Genomic DNA, 21,021 nt, shown 5'->3' with positions numbered 1-21,021 from the left:
TCTCAAGTCAGGTTCCACAGGGATCTGTTCTGGATCTGGTGTTGTTTAACATCTTTATTAATTATCTGGATGTAGGAATAGAGAGCATACTGATTATATTTGCAGATGACACAATGCTGGGGTGTTGACCAACACTTTGGAGGATATGCTAAAATTCAGAGGGATCTTGATAAATTGGAGAACTGGGCAATAGACAACAAAATGAAATTCAACAAAGACAAAGGTGCTACACTTAGGGAAGAAAAACCAAATGCACAAATACAGACTGGGGGATAACTGGCTTGGCTGCAGCACTACTGAGAAGGATCTGGGAGTTGTCATAGATCACAGCCTCAACATGAGTCAGCAATGTGATGCTGTTGCAAAAAAAGCAAATGCAATTTTAGGTTGCATTAACAGAGGCATACCATGCAAGACAAGGGAGGTGGTAGTACTTCTTTACTCAGTGCTGGTTAGGCCTCAGCTGGAGTACTGTGTCCAATTTTGGTCACCAACATATAGAAAGGATGTAGATAAAGTGGAAAGGATCCAGAGGCAAGCTACAAAGATGATCAAAGGGATGGAATGCAAGCCATATAAGCAAAGGCTGAAGACACTGGGTATGTTTAGTTTGGAAAAGAGGAGATTAAGGGGGGACATGATAGCAATCTTCAAATACGTGAAAGGCTGCCATAAAAAAGATGCATAAAAGTTGTTCTCTCTTGCCAAGGACATCAGGACAAGAGGCAATGGGTTCAAACTACAGCATAGCAGATTTAGATTAAATCTCAGGAAAAACTTCCTAATTGTAAGAACAATAGGACAATGGAACAGAATGCCGAGGCAGATTGTGGAAGCTCCTTCACTGGAGGTTTTCAAAAGGAGGCTGAATAGCTATCTGTCTTGGATGGTTTAGACACAACAAATCCTGCATCTTGGCAGGGGGTTAGACTAGATGACCCTTGAAGTTACTTCTAACCCTATGATTCTACTGTACTTCTGTCTAACACATCAATTACTGTACCCTGGGCAAAACAAGAGCTACTGCATATACCTGATGTGACATTACACCCCACATTCTTCATAAAAATATTGTTATGATATGAATATGGCATAACTAAGGTATGTTTTATGCAAGATTGGTCATGTATCATTGGAAAGGTTATCCAATTTGTATACATATATCATTTCTGTATCTGAAGTTAGGAATATTGATTACGTAACAATTACAACTGTGTGTGTACTTAGGGAACACCCACCAGACAGTAGGCAATCATCCTCAATGGGCCATTAGGAAGAACAATAAGACTTGGAAGATACTAATCTCCCACCTTCCTGAGATGCTCCCAGCGTTGCTGCTTTGACACTACAGGGTCAGGTGATCATGTCACCTGGTACTACACACCCCCCCACCCCCATCTTGGGCTTTCTGTGTTTTTCCATTAAGAGTGGATGAGACGGTTAGATTGGGAAACAAAAGATTCCTGCCTTATGTAAATTCTATTTAAGGCTGGGAAGTAAGTCAATCAGGACTCGTCCCCATTGCCTCCCTGTCCAAGAAGGAAGATTGCAAAAAGCATCCGAAGGAAAAGGAACTAAGCTGAGGGAAAGGCAAGGGCTGAGTCCAGGCTGACACAGGGGTCCAGTCTGTAAAGAGAAACTACTGGAACTCTAAGCTACAGAAACTCTGCAACCGGCCTAAAACAACATTTAGGGTGGGAAATTACATTTTGTAACCTGTTTCTTTAGTGAATTAAGCTTCGGTTGCGTGTTTTGTTTTATTTGCTCAGTAATCAGCTTTGTTCTGTTTGCTAGCCCTTATAATCACTTAAAATTTACCTTTTGTAGTTAATAAACATTTCTTTTTTATTTCAAAACCCAGTTTGTGCAATTCATATCTGGGGTGGGGGGTGGGCAAAAAGCTGTGCATATCTCTCTTCACATTGAGGGAGAGGGCAAATTTTTATGAGCTTATGCTATGCAGATCTTTCTATACAGTGCAAGACATATTATTTTGGGTTTATACCCCAATGAAGGTGTGCACGTGAATGCTGGCCATTCTCCTAGCTAAATCTTCCAACACAGAGCTGATTTCAGTCTGTGTCTGCAGCTGGGGGTGGCCTTACCTCTGTGTGTGCTGGAGAAGGTTTGAGAGCCAAGCACAGCAAGAACAGGGTGAGGAAACCCAGGCTGGTGGAAAGGGTGGGCTCAGTGGGACTGCAGCACATCAGGTGGAACCCCAGGAAGGGGATTCAACCTGTCACACCTGACACATTGCAACATCCCACTGTGATTTCAGTGGAAGATGAGGCAATAAATAAAAAGCACAGCAGCTGGAGTGAAGGACTAACAACAAAGCTGTTGCTGAGAGCTATACGTGTCTAGGGAGGAAAAACTACACCCGTCTAGCCAAATATTTCTAAAATGTACTTAATAAATTGAAGCATCTTTCAATTTAAGAGTTGGCAATTAGCGACTGAATCTATGTACAAATTCTGAAGTCCTGGTACTAAAAATTTTAAGTAGCCATCATTCTAAACTCAGAAAAATCTAGGTTAACACTGAGAATACTGACATTTTCTAAACTTCCAGTCACATGACTGGTTAGAAGGTGTTTCTGTGTATGTACACAATGTCAAAAGGGTTAATAATGCAAAACCCATCTCTTTTTAACTACAATCCCGGCATAAAACAACATGACTTTTACTGTCTCTCACACACCTCTCACTTACTTTAACAGCACAAATTCACAATACTTTAGTCACAGATTAATCTGTGGTGTCTAAACCATCATGACAAACACTACAAGGAAGCCTACAACCTAACTGTTTGCTAACTAATTTGAACTAACCTGAAATTACCTGTATTAACTTGATTGCTGGACTTGTTTAAAGAAGACACAGATATCTGAAATGTACTGACCCTATAAGGCAGGGGTGGGCAAACTACAGCCCGTGGGCCACATCTGGCCCACCAGCCAATTTAATTTGGTCCTTGAGCTCCTGCCAGGGAGTGGAGTCTGGGGCTTGCCCCACTCCCGCGCTCCAGCTGGGGAGCTTGGGCCAGGGGCCGCTCCATACATGCATGCCGTGGCTCCGCGCAGCTCCCGGGAGCAGTGGCATGTCCCCTCCTCCGGCTCCTAAGAATAAGGGCAGCCAGTGGGCTCCACATGCTGCCACCGCTCCAAGCACCACCCCTGAAGCTCCCATTGACCAGGAACTGCGGCCTATGGAAGATATAGGGGCGGCACCTGTGTACAGGGCAGCGCACAGAGCCGCCTGGCTGCATCTCCGCATAGAAACCAGAGGGGGGACATGCCGCTGCTTCCAGGAGCTGCTTGAGGTAAGCGCTGCCCAGAGCCTGCACCGCTGAGCCCCTCCTTCGCCCCAGCCCTGATCCCCCTCCCACCCTCTGAACCCCTTGATCCCAGCCAAGAGCACCCTCCTGCTGGAAGTAGAGCTGTGCAAATAATGGATTTTTTGGTTCACTGGCAATTCTGAAAAAAATCAGAAAAATATCATTTTGGATTTAATTTTTTAAAAAAATTTTCTATGAAGGAAATTTTGAAATAAAACTGTTTTTAACAGGAAAAAAAATCAACTGTTTTGGAATGTTTATTTCAACACAAACACTTCAGCTAAGCCAACATGAACTCACGAAACATTCTAGTGTCACTGAATCTGCATTTTTTATTGAACAAAGTTTCACATACCTGTGGGTGGAAGTGCTTTGCATTGCTGTACAGAGATACCTGTTAGCTGATCCACCGCACTCGTGAGCTCCAAAGGGAACTCCCATCCATGCCTTGTCAGTTTTAGGAAAGTTACTGAATGGCCCTTGAGTGTAAAAGATTGTCCATAGAGAAGCTGCCAAAATATCTAAACAATATTTACTCTTGTACTCACAAAATAAGGGCATCAAATGAAGGTGTTTTCTCTCAGCGCTCTCTCCCATTCTCTGTCATTTTTACATACACAATCCCACTCCTATTTTATCCTGCCATGTGAAATCACAATACTGAATATGTGATATCACAATTTTTGCCATTACCCTAACAAGAGAATCATGATTCATTGCAGCACTAGACAAGAAAATAATTTTTGATTAATTATTAGTTAAGCCAGGCTGTTAAAAGATATAACCAGGGAAAAAAGCTAATATAAAAACAGTCTGAAATGGTAGCAAATAAAATAAAAATTATTAATGACAATATCATTTCATCATCTCATATTTTTTCACATTTGTCTCTGAACAAAGTTCTCTTTTAGTGGCTTGTGGTCTTTAAAATTTGTCATTATCTTTTCAAAGGGTCTCTAAACTCCTGTTTAGTTCCTTGTGATGTGCAGCACATGTCTGCCATGCTGCAGTAATAACATTCCTTTTAAATAGTAATTAGAAGGTTTGGTGGGAAGGGAGGGGATGATTCTGGTACTGGTTTGCTGGGCATTCATTTCTCTGTATAATTTTCACATAAGCAAGCAGAACAACCCTGCTTCTTACATTCATTTCACCAGTTTATAAAAGAAGGCATGGTTTACACACTGGGGATATAACATGGAAGGCAGTAGGTAAGAATAGGAGGGCTGTGCTGAATTTTCAATCCATCTGGGTTTGTCCACTATCATAAAGAGTTGTAAAAGCTGTTAGTATTCAATCCCAGTCATTGGCAGGTGGCATTGCAGTTAATGGACCAAATGAGGCTTCAGAGGCATTTTTCTACCCAATTAACTCCAGGAAATTTAACACCTGTGTAAAACTCATTTTTTTCTTTTGCCAAAGTAATTTTTTTTAAAACACTTCTTTCTTTGACAGACTATTTTCCTAAGGCAGCATCTGTGCCACAGCAAAACCAGCCTTTTCAGTCACCAGGGAAAGTGGCAACGGCTCAAGAAATGGTGGCACCCCAAATCATTGCTAAGAAGTCATCAGAGGTAAATGCTATAGGGAACAATGCTACTGTTGGAGGAGAGGGGTTGAAGGATGCCTAAATCAGTCTGTTCTGATCCTCATGTTATTTATTACCATGGTAGTGAACAACAAGAAGCAGAGAGCAGGTCAGAAACACACTGGAGTTTTCCAAATTAGGATGCGATCTCAGAGCCAGCTTTATGATTTGTGGGTCCCCAAACTCCTGGAGTGAGGGGAATTATGCTGTCCACCATCTCCCCACTCTAGCCGAACCGTTGGAAGAGGCTGGACAAAGAGACTGGACATGACTTGCTAAGTCTGTATAAAACTCCCCGAAGTGAAGGTTCCCAGCAATCTTCAAGGAAAACTCCAGTGTTGTTTTTAAAATTTTGTATCAAGAGAACATCAAAGCTGTCTTCTTAAAACTGACATTAAATATTTAAAAATGTACAACTCCATGAAGAATGCCATTATCTTGCTAACGAGTAGAAATTAGGACAGGGAGCAATTTAGTGTGCATTGAAATCAGCCAGGAAACACTGGATTGTGAATACCAATTTTTGGTAAATTTAAAATAAGACAAATTTTTCAGGTAAACATAATTTTGTTTGAACTTAACTTGCCTTACTTTATTTTACTGCAAGATAGTATCTAGGAATTTCAAATGGAGATAAACTGAAGCCTCCCTCTCGGAGAAATAGCAGGCAGCTGATCTGTCCCCTTCCCTTCTTTTTCAGCTTAGTATTCTTATACCAGATCATGCATCCTTTACCTTTGACCTCAGTACTAAACTCCACCCATATTCTCAGCTCTGCCTTCCCGAGTCCCTAGAGCCTGACTTCATCAGTCGAACTGTAAGGCACCACAGCTCTCGAACCTAGTCCACAAGGTTTACAAATGAGACTCTTTCCCTATGTGCCACTGCACTCCAAGGTCAAATAAGGAAACTGCAGCTGAAACCCCACCAACAGGGGCTATATCCACTGACTCAGCAGGATCAGCTGACTAACAGTAGACTGCTGATTGGACACATTTTAGCATGAGGCTTCCTATTCTTCCCACACTCCTTGTCTGAGCAACTAGTCACTAGGCCTGCAGCTGACCAGACTCCTGAGACTAAGTTCCTGCTTCCTCGTCTGGTTCCCACTGTTTCTCACCTCGTTCCTTTTCCTGCTCCATTATCCTAACTCCAGTTATTGACTCTGGCTTCTTGGCCCTTAGTGCGCTTCTGGCTCTGGTTTGATTCTTAGCATGGCTTCTGACTTGACTCCAGCTGTGACCCTTGGTGTGACTCCTGACCCCAACTCTACTCTGGACTCCGACTATTAACTCAGACTGCCCATGTTATGGGCACTCACAGTTAGCTCTGACCCTCTCAGTCTCTTCCAGGACTTGTTGCTGAACCCCTGGACCGAGTATGGACATTAGTGGTGCTCCTGCCTCACCAGTGCTCCAGGGGCTTGTGAGTCTGTGGAAACAGATTACTGTCCTCCAGGCTGAGAACCAGAGACACAGGGATCAAATATGGCATCAGCAAATGGAAAATTGCTCTGTGTGGGAACAAGTAGCAGCACTTGGAACAACTGCAGGTACCCACTTATCTCCCCTTATGACACCAGGTTGGGTAACCAACCCCAGAGTTCCATTACCAGAGAGATACGATGGTACCTGTAGCAAGTTTTGCAAGTTGATTACCCAGCGCAGACTCCTATTTGTGCTCCAGCCGCAGGAATATGCCATGGAAAGGATCACCCAGTGCTGACAAGATAGGATTCTTTCCTGCAAATATTTGCCACCATTTTTGAGGACCTGCATAAAACTCGCATGGCAGAGACTGCCTTACGTAAGCTTTGGCAAAACTGGGGTCGGCCCCTTCTTGTATCACACAGTTTAGATGCTTGGCCACAGACATTGCCTGGGGAATGATGTCACACTCCTCCATCAGTTTCAGCTCAGTCTCTGTGACAAATGAAAGGACAAGCCTGAACAGGTAGACTCTCCTGCCAGGTTGAAGGCCTTAATGGACCTGTGTATCAGGGTAGACATCAGACTTCATGAACGACAAATGACATGCAGGAAGCCCCCCTCTATGTTCCACACATGCCCAATGTTCATCCCTCAGACTCAAGGAAGTCTGGCCCTAGTTGAATCCATGCAGATAGGTGTGGTGCAGTCCCACCTGACCCAGAGCGAGTGAGAGTGCTGGAGATAGGAAAACCTCTTTTTCTACTGTGGAGAAGCAGGACAGGAGGTATCCATGTGCCCTGCCAAAATCTCTGCCAGCCCAACAGGGCAACAAAAATGATTAGGGGTATGGAACGGCTTCCATATGAGGAGAGATTAATAAGACTGGGACTTTTCAGCTTGAAAAGAGACGGCTAAGGGGAAATATGATTGAGCTCTATAAAATCATGACTGGTGTAGAGAAAGTAGATAAGGAAGTGTTGTTTACTACTTCTCGTAACACAAGAACTATGGGTCACCAAATGAAATTAATAGGCAGCAGGTTTAAAACAAATAAAAGGAAGTATTTCTTCACACAATGCACAGTCGACCTGTGGAACTCCTTGCCAGAGGATGATAACAGGGTTCAAAAAAGAACTAGATAAATTCATGGAGGATATGTCCATCAATGGTTATTAGCCAGGATGGACAGAAATGGTGTCCCTAACCTCTGTTTGCCAGAAGCTGGGAATGAGCGACAGGGGATGGATCACTTGATGATTACCTGTTCTGTTCATTCCCTCTGGGGCACCTGGCACTGGCCACTGTCAGAAGACAGGATACTGAGCTAGATGGACCTTTGGTCTGATCCAGTAGGGCCGTACTTATGGCCCAGGCTCAGCTGGGGTCTCGAGCCTGGGCACCACCATTGAAAGATCCCAAGGTTCTGGTCAACTGGGAGCCCATCATTCTTCCTTACATCGACCAATTCCCCTGCAATTGCAGATCCTGCAGGACAGACAGGCCTTTCCCATGCAATGGGCCCCAGTTGACTCAGGAGTGGGGGATAATTTAATGGATTTCTCTATAGCTCAGGTCCTCAGCCTTCCAGTAAAACCACAAAACACCACAGATGAGATAGAAACAGTAGACGGGTTCCCACTGATGTTGGGCCCAGTTACTCAAGAGACCGCATCTTTAAAGTTGTGACTGGGGAACAGCAGGAAGTCCTACAATTCACTCTTATTAGTGTCCCACATCTTACCTTGATTTTGGGACACCTGGCTAATCTGGCATGACCCCCATATTCTGTGGTCGCAACACATTATCTCTTTCCCATTGAGCTTCTCCCAGTTCAAGAACCTGGAATCCTAGAACCCAAGCTGGAGAAACCCGATTGAAGAACCCAGAGGCCCGTCCACATGGTGGCAACTCCACTGGATCCAGAAATACCAATTCTCCATGATGAACCATGCCTTCCCATAAAATACCGAGACTACCAGGACATCTTCGAAAAAACAAAATGCACACACACAGTATCCCTGCATCATCATTTATGGTTGTCCCATAGACCTGTGAAACCAGAAAAACCATCACCCCACATACAGAAACTGCATGATTTCCTTTGTGAATCTGTCTTGCCTTGATTCTGACCAACAGGGAGGAATTGGTAGCGAATCTGAAGGTGAAAGGCAATTTGGGTGACTGTGATCACGAAATGACAGATTTAATGATTCTAAGGAAAGGAAGGGAGTGAGAACAGGGATAACGGATTTCAAAAAAAGCAAACTTTAACAAACACAGAGAACTGATAGGTAAGGTCCCATGGGAAGAAAATCGAAGGGAAAAAGGAATTCAGGGGAGCTGGCAGTTCCTCAAGGAGACAATAGTAAAAGCACAAACTGCAAACTATTCTGATGCAAAGGAAGACAGGAAGAATAGTAAGTGATGAATATGACTCCATCAGGAGCTGTTTAATGACCGGAAAATAAAAAGGAATCCTATAAAAAGTAGAAACATGGTCAAATTGATAAGGAGGAGTGCACAAGTATGTGGGGACAAAATCAGAAAGGTTAGGGCACCTGGCAAGAGATATAAAAGACAATAAGAATAGTTTATTTAAATACATTAGGAGCAAGAAAAAGACAAAGGAAAGTATAGGTCCTCTATGTAGTGGTGAAGGAGAGCTAATAACTGATGACATCAAGAAAGCTAAGTGCTTAGTGCCTATGTTGCTTCAGTCTTTACTAAAAAGGTTAATGATGACTAAGGATACGATTCTGTCACGGAGGTCACAGACTCCATGACTTTTCAGGACCTCCGTGACTTCTTCTGGGGCAGGTCTGGAACAGCTAGCCAGCGGCCAGCCCCAGGGCTGCCAGAACAGCTGACTGGCAGCCAGCCCCGGGGCTGCCGGAGCAGTGTCTGGGGTGGGGTCAGTCCCCCTGGGGCTGGAGCTGCAGCGGTCAGCCCCTGCCACAGGAGCAGAGTCTGTTTTTCTCCCTGCTCCCCAGACCATTTTTAGTAAAAGTCAGGGATAGGTCATGGGCTTCCATGAATTTTTGTTTAGTGCCCACCACCTGTTCCTGACTTTTACTAAAAATACCTGTGACAGAATCTTTACCTTAATGACAACCAGATACTCAATACAATTAATATTGACAACCAGGGGGAAGGAACGCAGGCCAAAATAGGGAAAGAACAGGATAAAGAATATTTAAATAAGTTAGATGTATTCAAGTCAGCAAAGCCTGATGAAATTCATCCTAGGGTACTTAAGGAACTAGCTGAAGCAACCTCAGACCCATTAGCAATTATCTTTAAGAACTCCTGGAGGACGGGAGAGGTCTCAGAAGACTGGAGAAGGGCAAACATAATACCTGTCTTTTAAAAGGGGAATAAGGTGGTCTATAAATCCCTAGGTCCTGTCAGCCTAACTTTAGTACCTGAAAAGGTACTGGAGCAAATGATTAAACAATCAGTTTGTAAGCACCTGGAGGATAATAAGGAATTTGTCAAGAATAAATAATGCTTAACCAACTTAACTTTGGACAATCCAAGACTTGGCATGCAGTAGCCTGCTTATTCTGGTGGCCACAGAGGCGGGATGATGTCTGATCCTACATCAGGTTCTGTGACACCTGCGCTTGGACTAAGACCTTTTGAAGCAAGCGTTTTGTCCTTCTGATACAGTATGAAAACCTTTCCTGACCCTGGTCACATAAAACCCTTGATTTCATAATAGAACTACCAGAATCAGAAGGACACAATACTATACTCACAATAGTGGAGGAACTTACCAAAAAGGCCCACTTTATACCGTGCATATGCCTCCCAACTGTAGAAATTACTGCAAACACTTAATTATGCATTTTTTCACCTCCATGGCCTTCCTGATCATCTTACCACAGATTGAGGCTTTCAGTTTACATTCAGGGTTTGGAAGGAAGTGTTTCATGTCTTGGATGTCCATTTGCATACATCCACCTCCCATCATGCCCAGACATCTGACCCAATCAGAATGGGTCAACCAGGCACTTGAACAGTATCTACACTGTTTCCTGAACCACTGCCAAAATAACTGGGTTGTGTTATTCCTGTTAGCCAAATTCACTCATAACAACACAATGTGCTTCGGCCCAATTCAGTCCCTTCTATCTCAGCTATGGTTTTCATCCACAGTTACACCCCTCTGTCCCCTTGTCCACAACAGTTCTTGCTGCCTCAGATCTGGTACAGACTATTCATAACACCCAGGCTAAATTAAAGGAGCATCCAGAAGCTGCCATAGCCTACAAACATCACGTTGACACATACCACAAAGAGGTCCCACCTCTGAAGGTTGATCAAAAAGTATGGCTGTTCACTAAATACCTACAGACCAACCAACCTATGCACAAATTGGATAATCAATAAAAAGGCCCTTACACCTTTTAGCAAATCAGTCCGGTGACATATGAATTGCACTACTCCCTTTGTCCTGGAAGATCTTCTCAATAATCTGTTTCCCTGCTGGTGCCACAGCTCCCACCCCCAGTTCAAATACAAGGCCGTGAGGAGTACATAGTTTGGGACATCATGGATTCGCAAATACACAGAGGAGCGAGCACTGTATTATTTGATCGACTGGGAAGATCGTGGGTGAGAAGAATGCTCTTGGGCGCCAGCTCATCATGTTCGTGCCCCTGCAAAACTACAGGGATCACCATGAAAAGCCTGACCCCATGGCTCCTAGAGACCAGCCTTGAGGGTGTGGGGGAGAAGTACTGTGAGGCATCATCCAATCCTGCGGGGTTGCCAAGAGGGAGAGCCATACCCCCTGCACCACCACCCTGCAAGGCCAGACAAGGAAATTAGTTGATATCCCTCAACAGGGGCTAAACCTGCTAACTCAGTAGCATCACCTGACAAGCAGCAGGTTGATGATTGGACACCTCTTAGCATAAAGGTTCCTGTTCCTGCCTTACCCTTTGTCTGAGGGACTAGCTGCTAGGCCTGCGGCTGACCAGACTCCTGAGATCATGTTCATACCTTCTCGCCTGGTTCCCGCTCCTTTTTGTTACCTCACCTTGTTCCTTTATTTTGTCCCTCATTCTGACTCCAGTTATTAACTCTGGGTTCTTGGTGTGTCTTCTAATTCTGTCTCCAGTTTTGACCATTGGTGTGACTTCTGGCTCCAACTCTGGTTCAACCCTTGCTGTGGTTTCTGGCCCCAAAAGAATCCCACCTATTCTCAGAAATAAATTCCAGCCTGCAGCCCGATTTATTATTAGTAGTAATAGTACTGCCGTGGCACCTAAGAACCCTAGTCATGCAACAGGTCCTGATTGTGCCAGGTGCTGTACAAACACAGGAGAAAAAGGCAGTCCCTATCCCAAAGTGTTTGTCTCATCCTTGGGATTTATCTGGTAGGGAAGTAATCCGATTGGAGATCACTGTGTTGAAGAAGCAGGGAAGGGAAGAGGTTAGAGGCATGCCATTTCTCAAGGAATGGGTTCCAGGTTCTCTCTCTCTGCAATTGCCAGCAATGAAAATAAAGAAATACAAGTTACATTAAACCAAACACTTACACAACCCCCACCCCCTACTTTTACCTGACATCCTTTCTTAAATATATTCCAAAACACCTAAAAATAGCTTGGTTTCATTTCAGAATGAATTTCTTCTTCTCCTATAGGCAGAAAATGGCAGCTTCCGTGGAATGAGCTAAGAAACACATGTAGCTGTAGTAAAGTTGAAATATCAAGAAGTATTTCTTAAATGTTATTTCTATTTCTAAGTTTTTGGATATATTCCATTTTGTTATGATAGGAAGCCACAGACATTGTGCTTTAAGCCATTCCCTGGGTCCCCTCTGTGATCAGCAAACAGTGACGAAAGCTGAGACCAGTACCCGTTCAGGACACATCCTACAGGGTCATCATGGTAAACTGCTGCTGGGAGGGAGATGCACACAGAGATCCAGAGTGCCTTACCCTTACTCACATTTAACATCATTTTTCACCATGAGTAATTCCATTTAAATCAATGGGACGACTTGTGGAATCAGGTACTATTCAGTGTGAGTAAGGGTATCCCAATCTGGCCGAGAGTGAGTCCAACCACCACATGGAAGCGGGATTATGCTAGCTGGTTAAATTAGCTCTAGCATCTGGCCATCAGTCAGCAGACCTGATACCCACCTGGAACATGTTTTGGAAGGTCACTTATAAAAAAAACTTGTAAAATTGCAGTGATAAGTTTATTAATACAAATAAACATATCCCTGTAGACATGCCTGGGTATTCCAGGGCAAATACTCTTTTCTTTCTTAGTAACATTTTGTTATTTGATCGCTAGTCCCTGCACAAAGAGGTTATCTGATTAATATGTAGACTAACACACCTTTGTATATTTGGTAGCTTTATGAACTGCAACTTCACCTGATTAAACTGCTTGTTCTAGAAAGAATCCTATGCTCTCTACCCCACTCTGAGTCTTTTGACAGGGATCTTGGGGAGGAAGGTTTTCCTCATTTGGACCTTTGAGGAGACATTGCTTTTTAGATCAGGTGGATGAATCCTACACTATATCCTTCAGTTGTGGGAAAACGGGAGGGACACTGGTGGCCTAGGACTTTGATATATTCAAATTCATCCTTGTTCTGTCTTCCAAAATCAATTACATAGTGGCTGGGAGCTTTGTCTGGAGTTTACAGAAGTGAATACAGACTCTGAAAGGAGGTGTGTTCAGCCCTTGACCAGTGGGAGAACTACTGCATCCCTGAATGTAAGGGTGGCAATAGGAGGCGGAATAAAGAGGAAGAAAATCCTGGGAGGGGGAAATCCCATCCCAGAGGACCCATTTCTGTGTTCAAAGACATTTTTTTCAAATGCACACTATATGGCTCTAAGGGGCATATTCTCTGGCCAGTGCATAAAATTCCCTGTACACTGAGTGGAATATGCCCCAAAAGTTTTATGGAATCTTATGATGAAGTGGAATGAAGTCTTGTCTCTGTCTCTTCCCACCTACTCCTGGCTATTATTTCTGTGGCTCTACAAGGACCTGCTGTAACTGATTTGCTTCCTTCCCCATCCCAAACAGTTTTCTATAAATGGTACCTCCTGCTTTGCAAAGAGGTTTGGAAATGATATTTTTCATTTTAAAAGCATTATCATAGCATGGTAATATCCCACAATCCCCCTGCCAAGCCTCTTCTCTTATTAAATGTCAGCAGCACTAGCCACAGTCCAGCTCTCCCTCTGTTCAGCAAGCTGCTTTTGCAGTGAATGATGAAACTTGGCATGGATAAACAGTAAATCTCATTAGTGATGCCCACATGTGCTGTGTAAGGGACTGTATGTGATCTACAGTACTAAAGGAAAGCACACAGTCTGATTACAAAAGAGAAATTGAGAAGGGTTCATCTCTATGGATGCTAAGTCAACACAGGCAAAGCTTGCACATATTTTTCAAAATGGCTTAACATAAATATATATTTCAACCCATTCTGTTTTCCATGCACAGAACACTGGAATTTAGGAAAGTAGCGCTTTCAGACTCAAAGCCATACTTTCTCTTTTCTTATGCTGCACGCTTTCATAGTTAAAAATAATACTTAGCACTTACGCAGGACTTTACAGTTTAAAGTCACTGTCATTGGCTAATTAAACCTCACTGAGGCCCAGTGGTTGCCATTAAAAAGTCAACATTTATCCAGAAACTGTACTGCATAATGAGCAATGATGCTGGAGATACTGCACTTATTTCCTGTTCTCTGAATAGAGAACTACCATGATTTCCAGCACTGTGGTGACTGAAGATGAATGCTGAATTTTTAACGGGGACCACTGTAAGTAGTATTATCCTTATAGTAAAGATTGGAAATCTGAGAGATTAGGTGCTTGATTCTCATTTACATGAAGGCCGCTTTTCACCACCGTGGCATTGTGAAGAGGTCTTAAAATGGCTGTCAGTGTAATTTACTCAACTTTAAAGCCTCTTCACACTTCCAGGGCTGCATTAAGCAGTCTTAGTGTAAATGAGAATCAGCCCCTAGCTTTGCTGCACATTGTCATTGTCATTCTAGATTAGAATTCAGGAGTTCCTAGTTTTTGGTCTTGTACTTATATCCCTAACACTTTTTAACGTGGAGAGAGCTTTCAAATGTACCTCACAGAGGCCTTGTCTACACTGGAGAAATTTGTGGTGCTAATCACCAGAAGATGAAGATCACTGGCATAATAGCCATAGCTGTGCAAACAGTCCTCCCACTACCACCTCACAGCACACTGGTTACAACTCATACAGCCTGTGTGGTCTTCTTTCTGCACTTTGTCAGAAACGAGATAAGTTTGCCTGAAAACACTTATGAATACAAATAACACAACAAACAGCATGGAGTTAGTTGCATGCTGTTTTCACAGTGATCAGACTCTGATTTTATTCTGATTCTATCATCGGCATGTATCTTAGGAGGCCATTGTATCAGAACGCTGCCAGGTGGCTTGACAGCAAATGTGCAGGCATTAGTGGCCATCTGGGGCAATGAGGCAATCCAGGACAACCTGAAACTAGTCTTTCTTTCACACTACTTTAATGTATGACTGGGTACGTGAGCTACTGGGTACCAAGATGAGTATTGCTCAAGGTGGCAAAGAGTACTGAGAGAAGGTAAAAGAACTGAAGGTCCAAGAAGAACAAGGCTTGGGACAATTACAGTAGATCTGGTTTATGCTGAAAAATGTGCCCCTTTTACAACAAACTGGACTGAGTTCTTAGCATTCACTCTCCTACATAGCCTGAGATGCTTCTAGATAGCATGGAGGTTCCTTTCAGCACAATGGTGATGGAAAAAAGGAGAGCACAGGATCTGTGACATCAGGTGGACCAGCAAGACAAGGATCTAGACAAGGTGATTCCGGACACATTGCTGGAATCTCAGGATCCAGAAATGGAGGTGGAGACTATGCCTAGACCATTTCTGCAGGACGCAGAACAGGAGAGATGGCCTCTACAGCAGGTATGGCAGCTTTTTATTGTAAAATGTACCAATGGGAGCGGATTTTGTAGGCTTGAGGACAGAAGAATGGTTTCCAGGTTCCTATGAATGCTGTTCTGAGTGATTGTGGATAGGGGATAATGCCTCACGTAAGGTGGAAGTGTCCAACTCTTCCATTCTCTCCGCCCCTACAGAACAAGTGATAGCTACTGACCCTCTCCTCAGCCCACCCAGTTCAGTTCCCCTGTAATCCACCAGGGTCAGCATGTCCCTCAGTAATGTTGCTCCGTGCTTTCTGCTGCAGAGTTCGGGGTGGAAGTGCCTGCTTCAGCTTGCCCAGCTGGCTGTGCCATGTCATGCCTCATGGCCAGACTCAAAATGATGGAGAAGAGGGGAGAAAAAAGTCAAAAGTAACCTAGAAATCACAACAAAAAAAGGTCTAAAAATAAGATTCTATAGCAAGATTGTAATATTGGGCATATTGGTGTAATTGTTCATGTGACATTGTATTTCTCAATCCATACACAGTTTGCTGCTTATATCTACCTGCAATCAAAAATTTTATTTTTTCTTGCTGTTTAATGCATGAAAAGCAGTCTTAGGCATATTTTGATGGCACAATGAAGTACAGATAACTACAGACCATGAGAGTAGGGGAACTAATTATGCTCTCTATCCCACCAGCTCTCAGAGATCAAATACATCGATTGAAGTCTTGTGGAGATATGATTAATCTTAGATGTGATTTCCCCCCAGTATTCAGGAGTTATGTCAAAAAACCTGCACAAAACAAGTCTTCTAGCTTTACAATCAAATTTTGGGACATTACATATTTCCCTCCACCCCTACAGTAGCTCAGACAACTTCTTCATTCACAGTGCTGGTTCTCGCAAACAAAAACTGCCTTTCTTTCCCTTGTTAATCTAGTTAGAGTGACCACCTCCTGGCCAATCTCCCATCCTCACATTAATCTAGCATCGTCACTCACCCTTATAAATGTTGTGTGTGAATTCTAATACTACATTCCTACCATCTCTACTCAAAGAAGAAAGTGCCTTGTGACCAGGAACTGGAATTCAAAAGTGAAATGGAATGGTTACTTTTGATCACATTCCTTGTTGTATTAAGGGAGGGATGTGCTTTTGCTATGATTATTAACTCTTTTATTTCTTATTTCTAATTTTAGTTGCTACTGTGGACATCCCAGAACAGACCTGGGGGAAAGCAGACTGGATCCATAGAGATGAAATGACTGACAGACCTGAAGTCCAGGAAAAGGAAGAACAGGGAAGACCTAGACATGCACAGAGACATGAATAAAGACTTGGACTGGACTAGGACATATAAATTTGGGGAGCATAAAATAAACTACCTTTGAGAAATAGGAAGGTTTCAGACAGGACAACAGGGAAATGATGCAGGGCTAATTTCAGAAGGAATGGGAAATGCAAATGGAGGACAGACAGTTCCAAAAATAAATTTTCAACTGTTACATGGGGCTCAAGCATAAGTGAAGTACTGATGCAACAACTAGCTGTCACACCTATGCCTGCAATCCCTGCACAGTACAACATTTTAAATCAGGATACCACTCCTTATTGAATTACCTCCTACTCTTGCTGCCTCATAGCCATTCCACTCCTTTACAAAATCCTGGAAAGGAAAATTGGAGTCCCAGTGAGATGCACTTTTGAACTTGGAGGATAGCATCTCTATTGCTTTTTATAGTGTACCTATGTCAATTTGTTTTGCTGTTGCAGCTGGCCTGCAACTTCGTGTATAATAGAGGAGCTTCTGGAGTTCCTTGCACTAGCTCCCAGAATCCACTGCTTCAGACTGTCAAGTAGGGAACTGTGTGATAAAAAATCCAAAGGGCAATGCAACCATAACTATGTAATGGAGCACAAGTGTGTATACAGGGCAAAACTGCAACCAGAATAGAATGGCTATTGTGGACACACTGCTGCATTGGTACTTACAGCAGTGTCACCCCACCAGTTATGTTACAAATGGTTCCATTCTCTACTGTAATCAAAGCCATAAATATGATTCCACTTACCTTCCACACAGTGTTAATCATTTTCCTTGCTACATTTGTTAATTTAACTTATTTAGGCTTTACAGAAGCATTATCCTCTCTCAGCTTTATCCTCCTATTTGAATTGATCCTTCCATAAACTCATAATCATCAATTTCTGCTATCAGAATCATTTTCACATCAAATGCAACCTGATTCTTACAAAATAAAAACCATTATGAATCTTTGTCCCCAAATAGAACTGAAACCAAACCAAAGCTCTTGGAAATCTCAGTGACCATCAGTTAATGTTTTTACCATTATTTTTCATTTCAGTGCAGTCATTGCATTACCTATTTAAGGCGTGAAGCAGAAATAGAGAAATATTGTGAGAAAGGCTTTTTTCACTAATTCTGGCCCTGCTTTGTAGATCTAAGAGGGTAGAATCGTTATCCAAACTTTTGGGTAGTTACATAAACTGAACTACCAAGACTTTGGAGTTGTGTCAGCTTCCGAGCAGTCTAGGAGGGTTTGGACTTCTGGAGTATGCTGTTTCTTTGTTGTGAGAAAAATGAACAGACACAGACTTGGTATATTCTTTCTTATTCTACTTTTTAGATTGTTCCTATTATTTCTTTGAATAAAGGTGAGTAAAAACAACAAAAGCAGTAATTAAGATTACACGCATGTAGCACAGCACCACTTTCAAGGCTCTATCAGACCATCTTTGCGTTCAAACTTTAAACCTGGGTGACACCTGACTGCTTCCAACATCTGTGTGTCTGTGTCTGAACCCACCCCAAACACATTAAAACTCTGTAAGATCATATACCTTTCTGTCATTCATAGTCACTGCCACCAGCTGTATGCCAATCACAATTATGCCTCCAAACCCAAAGCTGCCAATCTGACTGGAGTTGCCAAGGCAGATTCATTTTAATCTGTTCTAGGAATTTATTACTTTAATCCTGACTGTACTTCAAAAAAATAGCCATTGTTGATAGCAGGTGGTAGGAATCAACAAAGAGAGTTAAACCAGTGCTGAATGTAGTTTACCTGCAAGTGTGCTAAGGATAGACTTCAACACTGTTTCAATAGCATTCATTCCTACCACCCTGATGTAAGCAACAGATACTTTTCTAGTGTAGACAAGGCCTTAATTCCCCATTCAGCTGCTTAAAGCACTGCTTTGTTAAACCTAATCTGTTAAGACAATTGGAAACCTGCTGTGGTTTCTCACTAGGGCTGTCAAGCGATTAAAAAAAATTAATGACGATTAATCGCGCTGTTAAACAATAATAGAATACCATTTATTTAAATATTTTTGGATGTTTTCTACATTTTCAAATATATTGACTTCAATTACAACACAGAATACGAAGTGTACAGTGCTCACTTTATATTTATTTTTGACTACAAATATTTACACTGTAAAAACAAAAGAAATAGTATTTTTCAATTCACCTAATACAAGTACAGTAGTGCAATCTCTTTATTATAAAAGTTGAACTTACAAAAATAGAGTTCTGTACAAAAACCCCCCGTATTCAAAACTAAAACAAAGTAAAACTTTAGAGCCTACAAGTTCAATCAGTTCTACTTCTTATTCAGACAATCGCTCAGACAAACAAGTTTGTTTACATTTGCAGAAGATAATGCTGCCTGCTTCTTGTTTGCAGTGTCACCTGAAAGTGAGCACAGGCGTTTGCATGACACTATTGTAGCCCGCGTAGCAAGATATTTAAACGTCAGATGGGCTAACGATTCATATGTCCCTTGATGCTTCAACCACCATTCCGGAGGACATGCGTCCATGCTGATCACGGGTTCTGCTTGATAATGATCCAAAGCGGTGCAGACCGATGCATGTTCATTTTCATCCTCTGAGTCAGACGCCACCAGAAGATGGTTGATTTTCTTTTTTGATGGTTTGGGTTCTGTAGTTTCTGCATCAGGGTGTTGCTCATTTAAAAAAAAAGGAGTACTTGTGGCACCTTAGAGACTAACAAATTTATTAGAGCATAAGCTTTCGTGAGCTACAGCTCACTTCATCGGATGCATACAGTGGAAAATATAGTGGGGAGATTTTATATACACAGAGAACATGAAACAGTGGGTGTTACCATAAAGACTGTAACAACTGTAACAAGAGTGATCAGGAAAGGTGAGCTATTACCAGCAGGAGAGCAGCGGCGGGTGGGACAGGGGGGACGACCTTTTGTAGTGATAATCAAGGTGGGCCATTTCCAGCACTTTACAAGGACAGTAGGAGGGGAAATAAACAAGGGGAAATAGTTTTACTTTGTGTGAAATCATGCTCCACACCTCATCCCTCTCAGATTTTGGAAGGTGCTTCAGGTTCTTAAATCTTGGGTCAAGTGCTGTAGCTATCTTTAGAAATTTCACATTGGTATCTTCTTTGTATTTTGCAGTAAAAGTGTTCTTAAAATGACCAACATGTGCTGGGTCATCATCTGAGACTCCTATAACATGAAATATATGGCAAAATGTGGGTAAAACAGAGCATGAGACATACAATTCTCCCCCAAGGAGTTCAGTCACAAATTTAATTAATGCATTATTTTTTTAACAAGCATTATCAGCATGGAAGCATGTTCTCTGGAATGATGGCTGACGAATGAAGAGGCATATGAATCTTCAGTGCATCTGGCACATAAATATCTTGTGACACCAGCTACAACTGTGCCATGCGAACGCCTGTTCTCACTTTTGGGTGACACTGTAATTAAGAAGTGGGCAGAATTATTTCCCATAAATGTAAACAAACTTGTTTGTGTTAGCAATTGGCTAAACAAGAAGTAGGACTGTGTGGACTTGTAGGCTCTGAAGTTTTACATTGTTTTATTTTTGAGTGTAGTTATGTCACAGAAAAACCTACATTTGTAAGCTGCACTTTCATGATAAAGAGATTGCACTACGGTACTTGTATGAGGTGAACTGAAAAATACTATTTCTTCTGTTTATCATTTTTACAGTGCAAATATTTGTAGTAATATAAAGTGAGCTGTGTACACTTTGTATTCTGTGTTGTAATTGAAATTGATATATTTGAAAATGTAGAAAAACATCCAAAAATATTTAATAAATTTCAAGTGGTATTGTATTGTTTAACAGTACCATTAATCACGATCAATTTTTTTGAGTTAATCGCATGAGTTAACTGCAATTAATTGACACCCCTATTTTTAACCTTTTCTGTGAAGAGAGGAAAGCATCTCAAACATTACCTATTTCAATGAAAGTATTTTCATATCTGTACTAGCTGCCAGTGTGTAACCACATCAGTGGTCAGCTGAGATGTTATAATCACCAATTTTTGGCTTCCCTCTAAGATCAAATAAAATAAAACAAGCTGTGAGAGGCACTGGGCCAGCTCGTCAGCTGGTGGAAATCAGCATAGCTCCAATGAGTTCCAGGAAGCTACACCAATTAACCCCAGCTGAGGACCTGGCCCAACACACCTGACACTGAAGAGATCTGGGTTCTCTTCTCTTGGGGAGATTTCTTTACTTTTCTTAGCCCAGTTTTCCGCATCTGAAAAGACAAAATACTAATACTGTACCTCACAGTGCTGTAGTAAGGCTACATTCTTTAATGTTTGTAAAATGTTTTAGCATCCTCAGATGAAAGGTGCTATGACATTGCAAAGCAGTTGTAGTATTACGAAGCT

The 21,021-nt window shown here is 42.2% G+C and overlaps 1 protein-coding gene across 1 annotated transcript in view; it reads left to right on the top strand.

Annotated features, from left to right (window-relative positions):
* The window catches only part of ENTHD1 (ENTH domain containing 1), a 71,991-nt gene that overhangs the window by 32,098 nt on the left and 18,872 nt on the right, over positions 1-21,021 (top strand). The window contains exon 4 of the mRNA XM_043546929.1: positions 4,792-4,910. Within this exon, the coding sequence (XP_043402864.1) occupies positions 4,792-4,910 (119 nt within the window). The remainder of the gene's footprint in view (positions 1-4,791; positions 4,911-21,021) is intronic.

This window comes from Chelonia mydas, chromosome 1 (assembly GCF_015237465.2).
Source record: "Chelonia mydas isolate rCheMyd1 chromosome 1, rCheMyd1.pri.v2, whole genome shotgun sequence".
Lineage (NCBI taxonomy): Eukaryota > Metazoa > Chordata > Testudines > Cheloniidae > Chelonia > Chelonia mydas.
The sequence above is the reverse complement of the archived record's forward strand: the minus strand, read 5'-3'. Positions and strand labels throughout refer to the sequence as shown.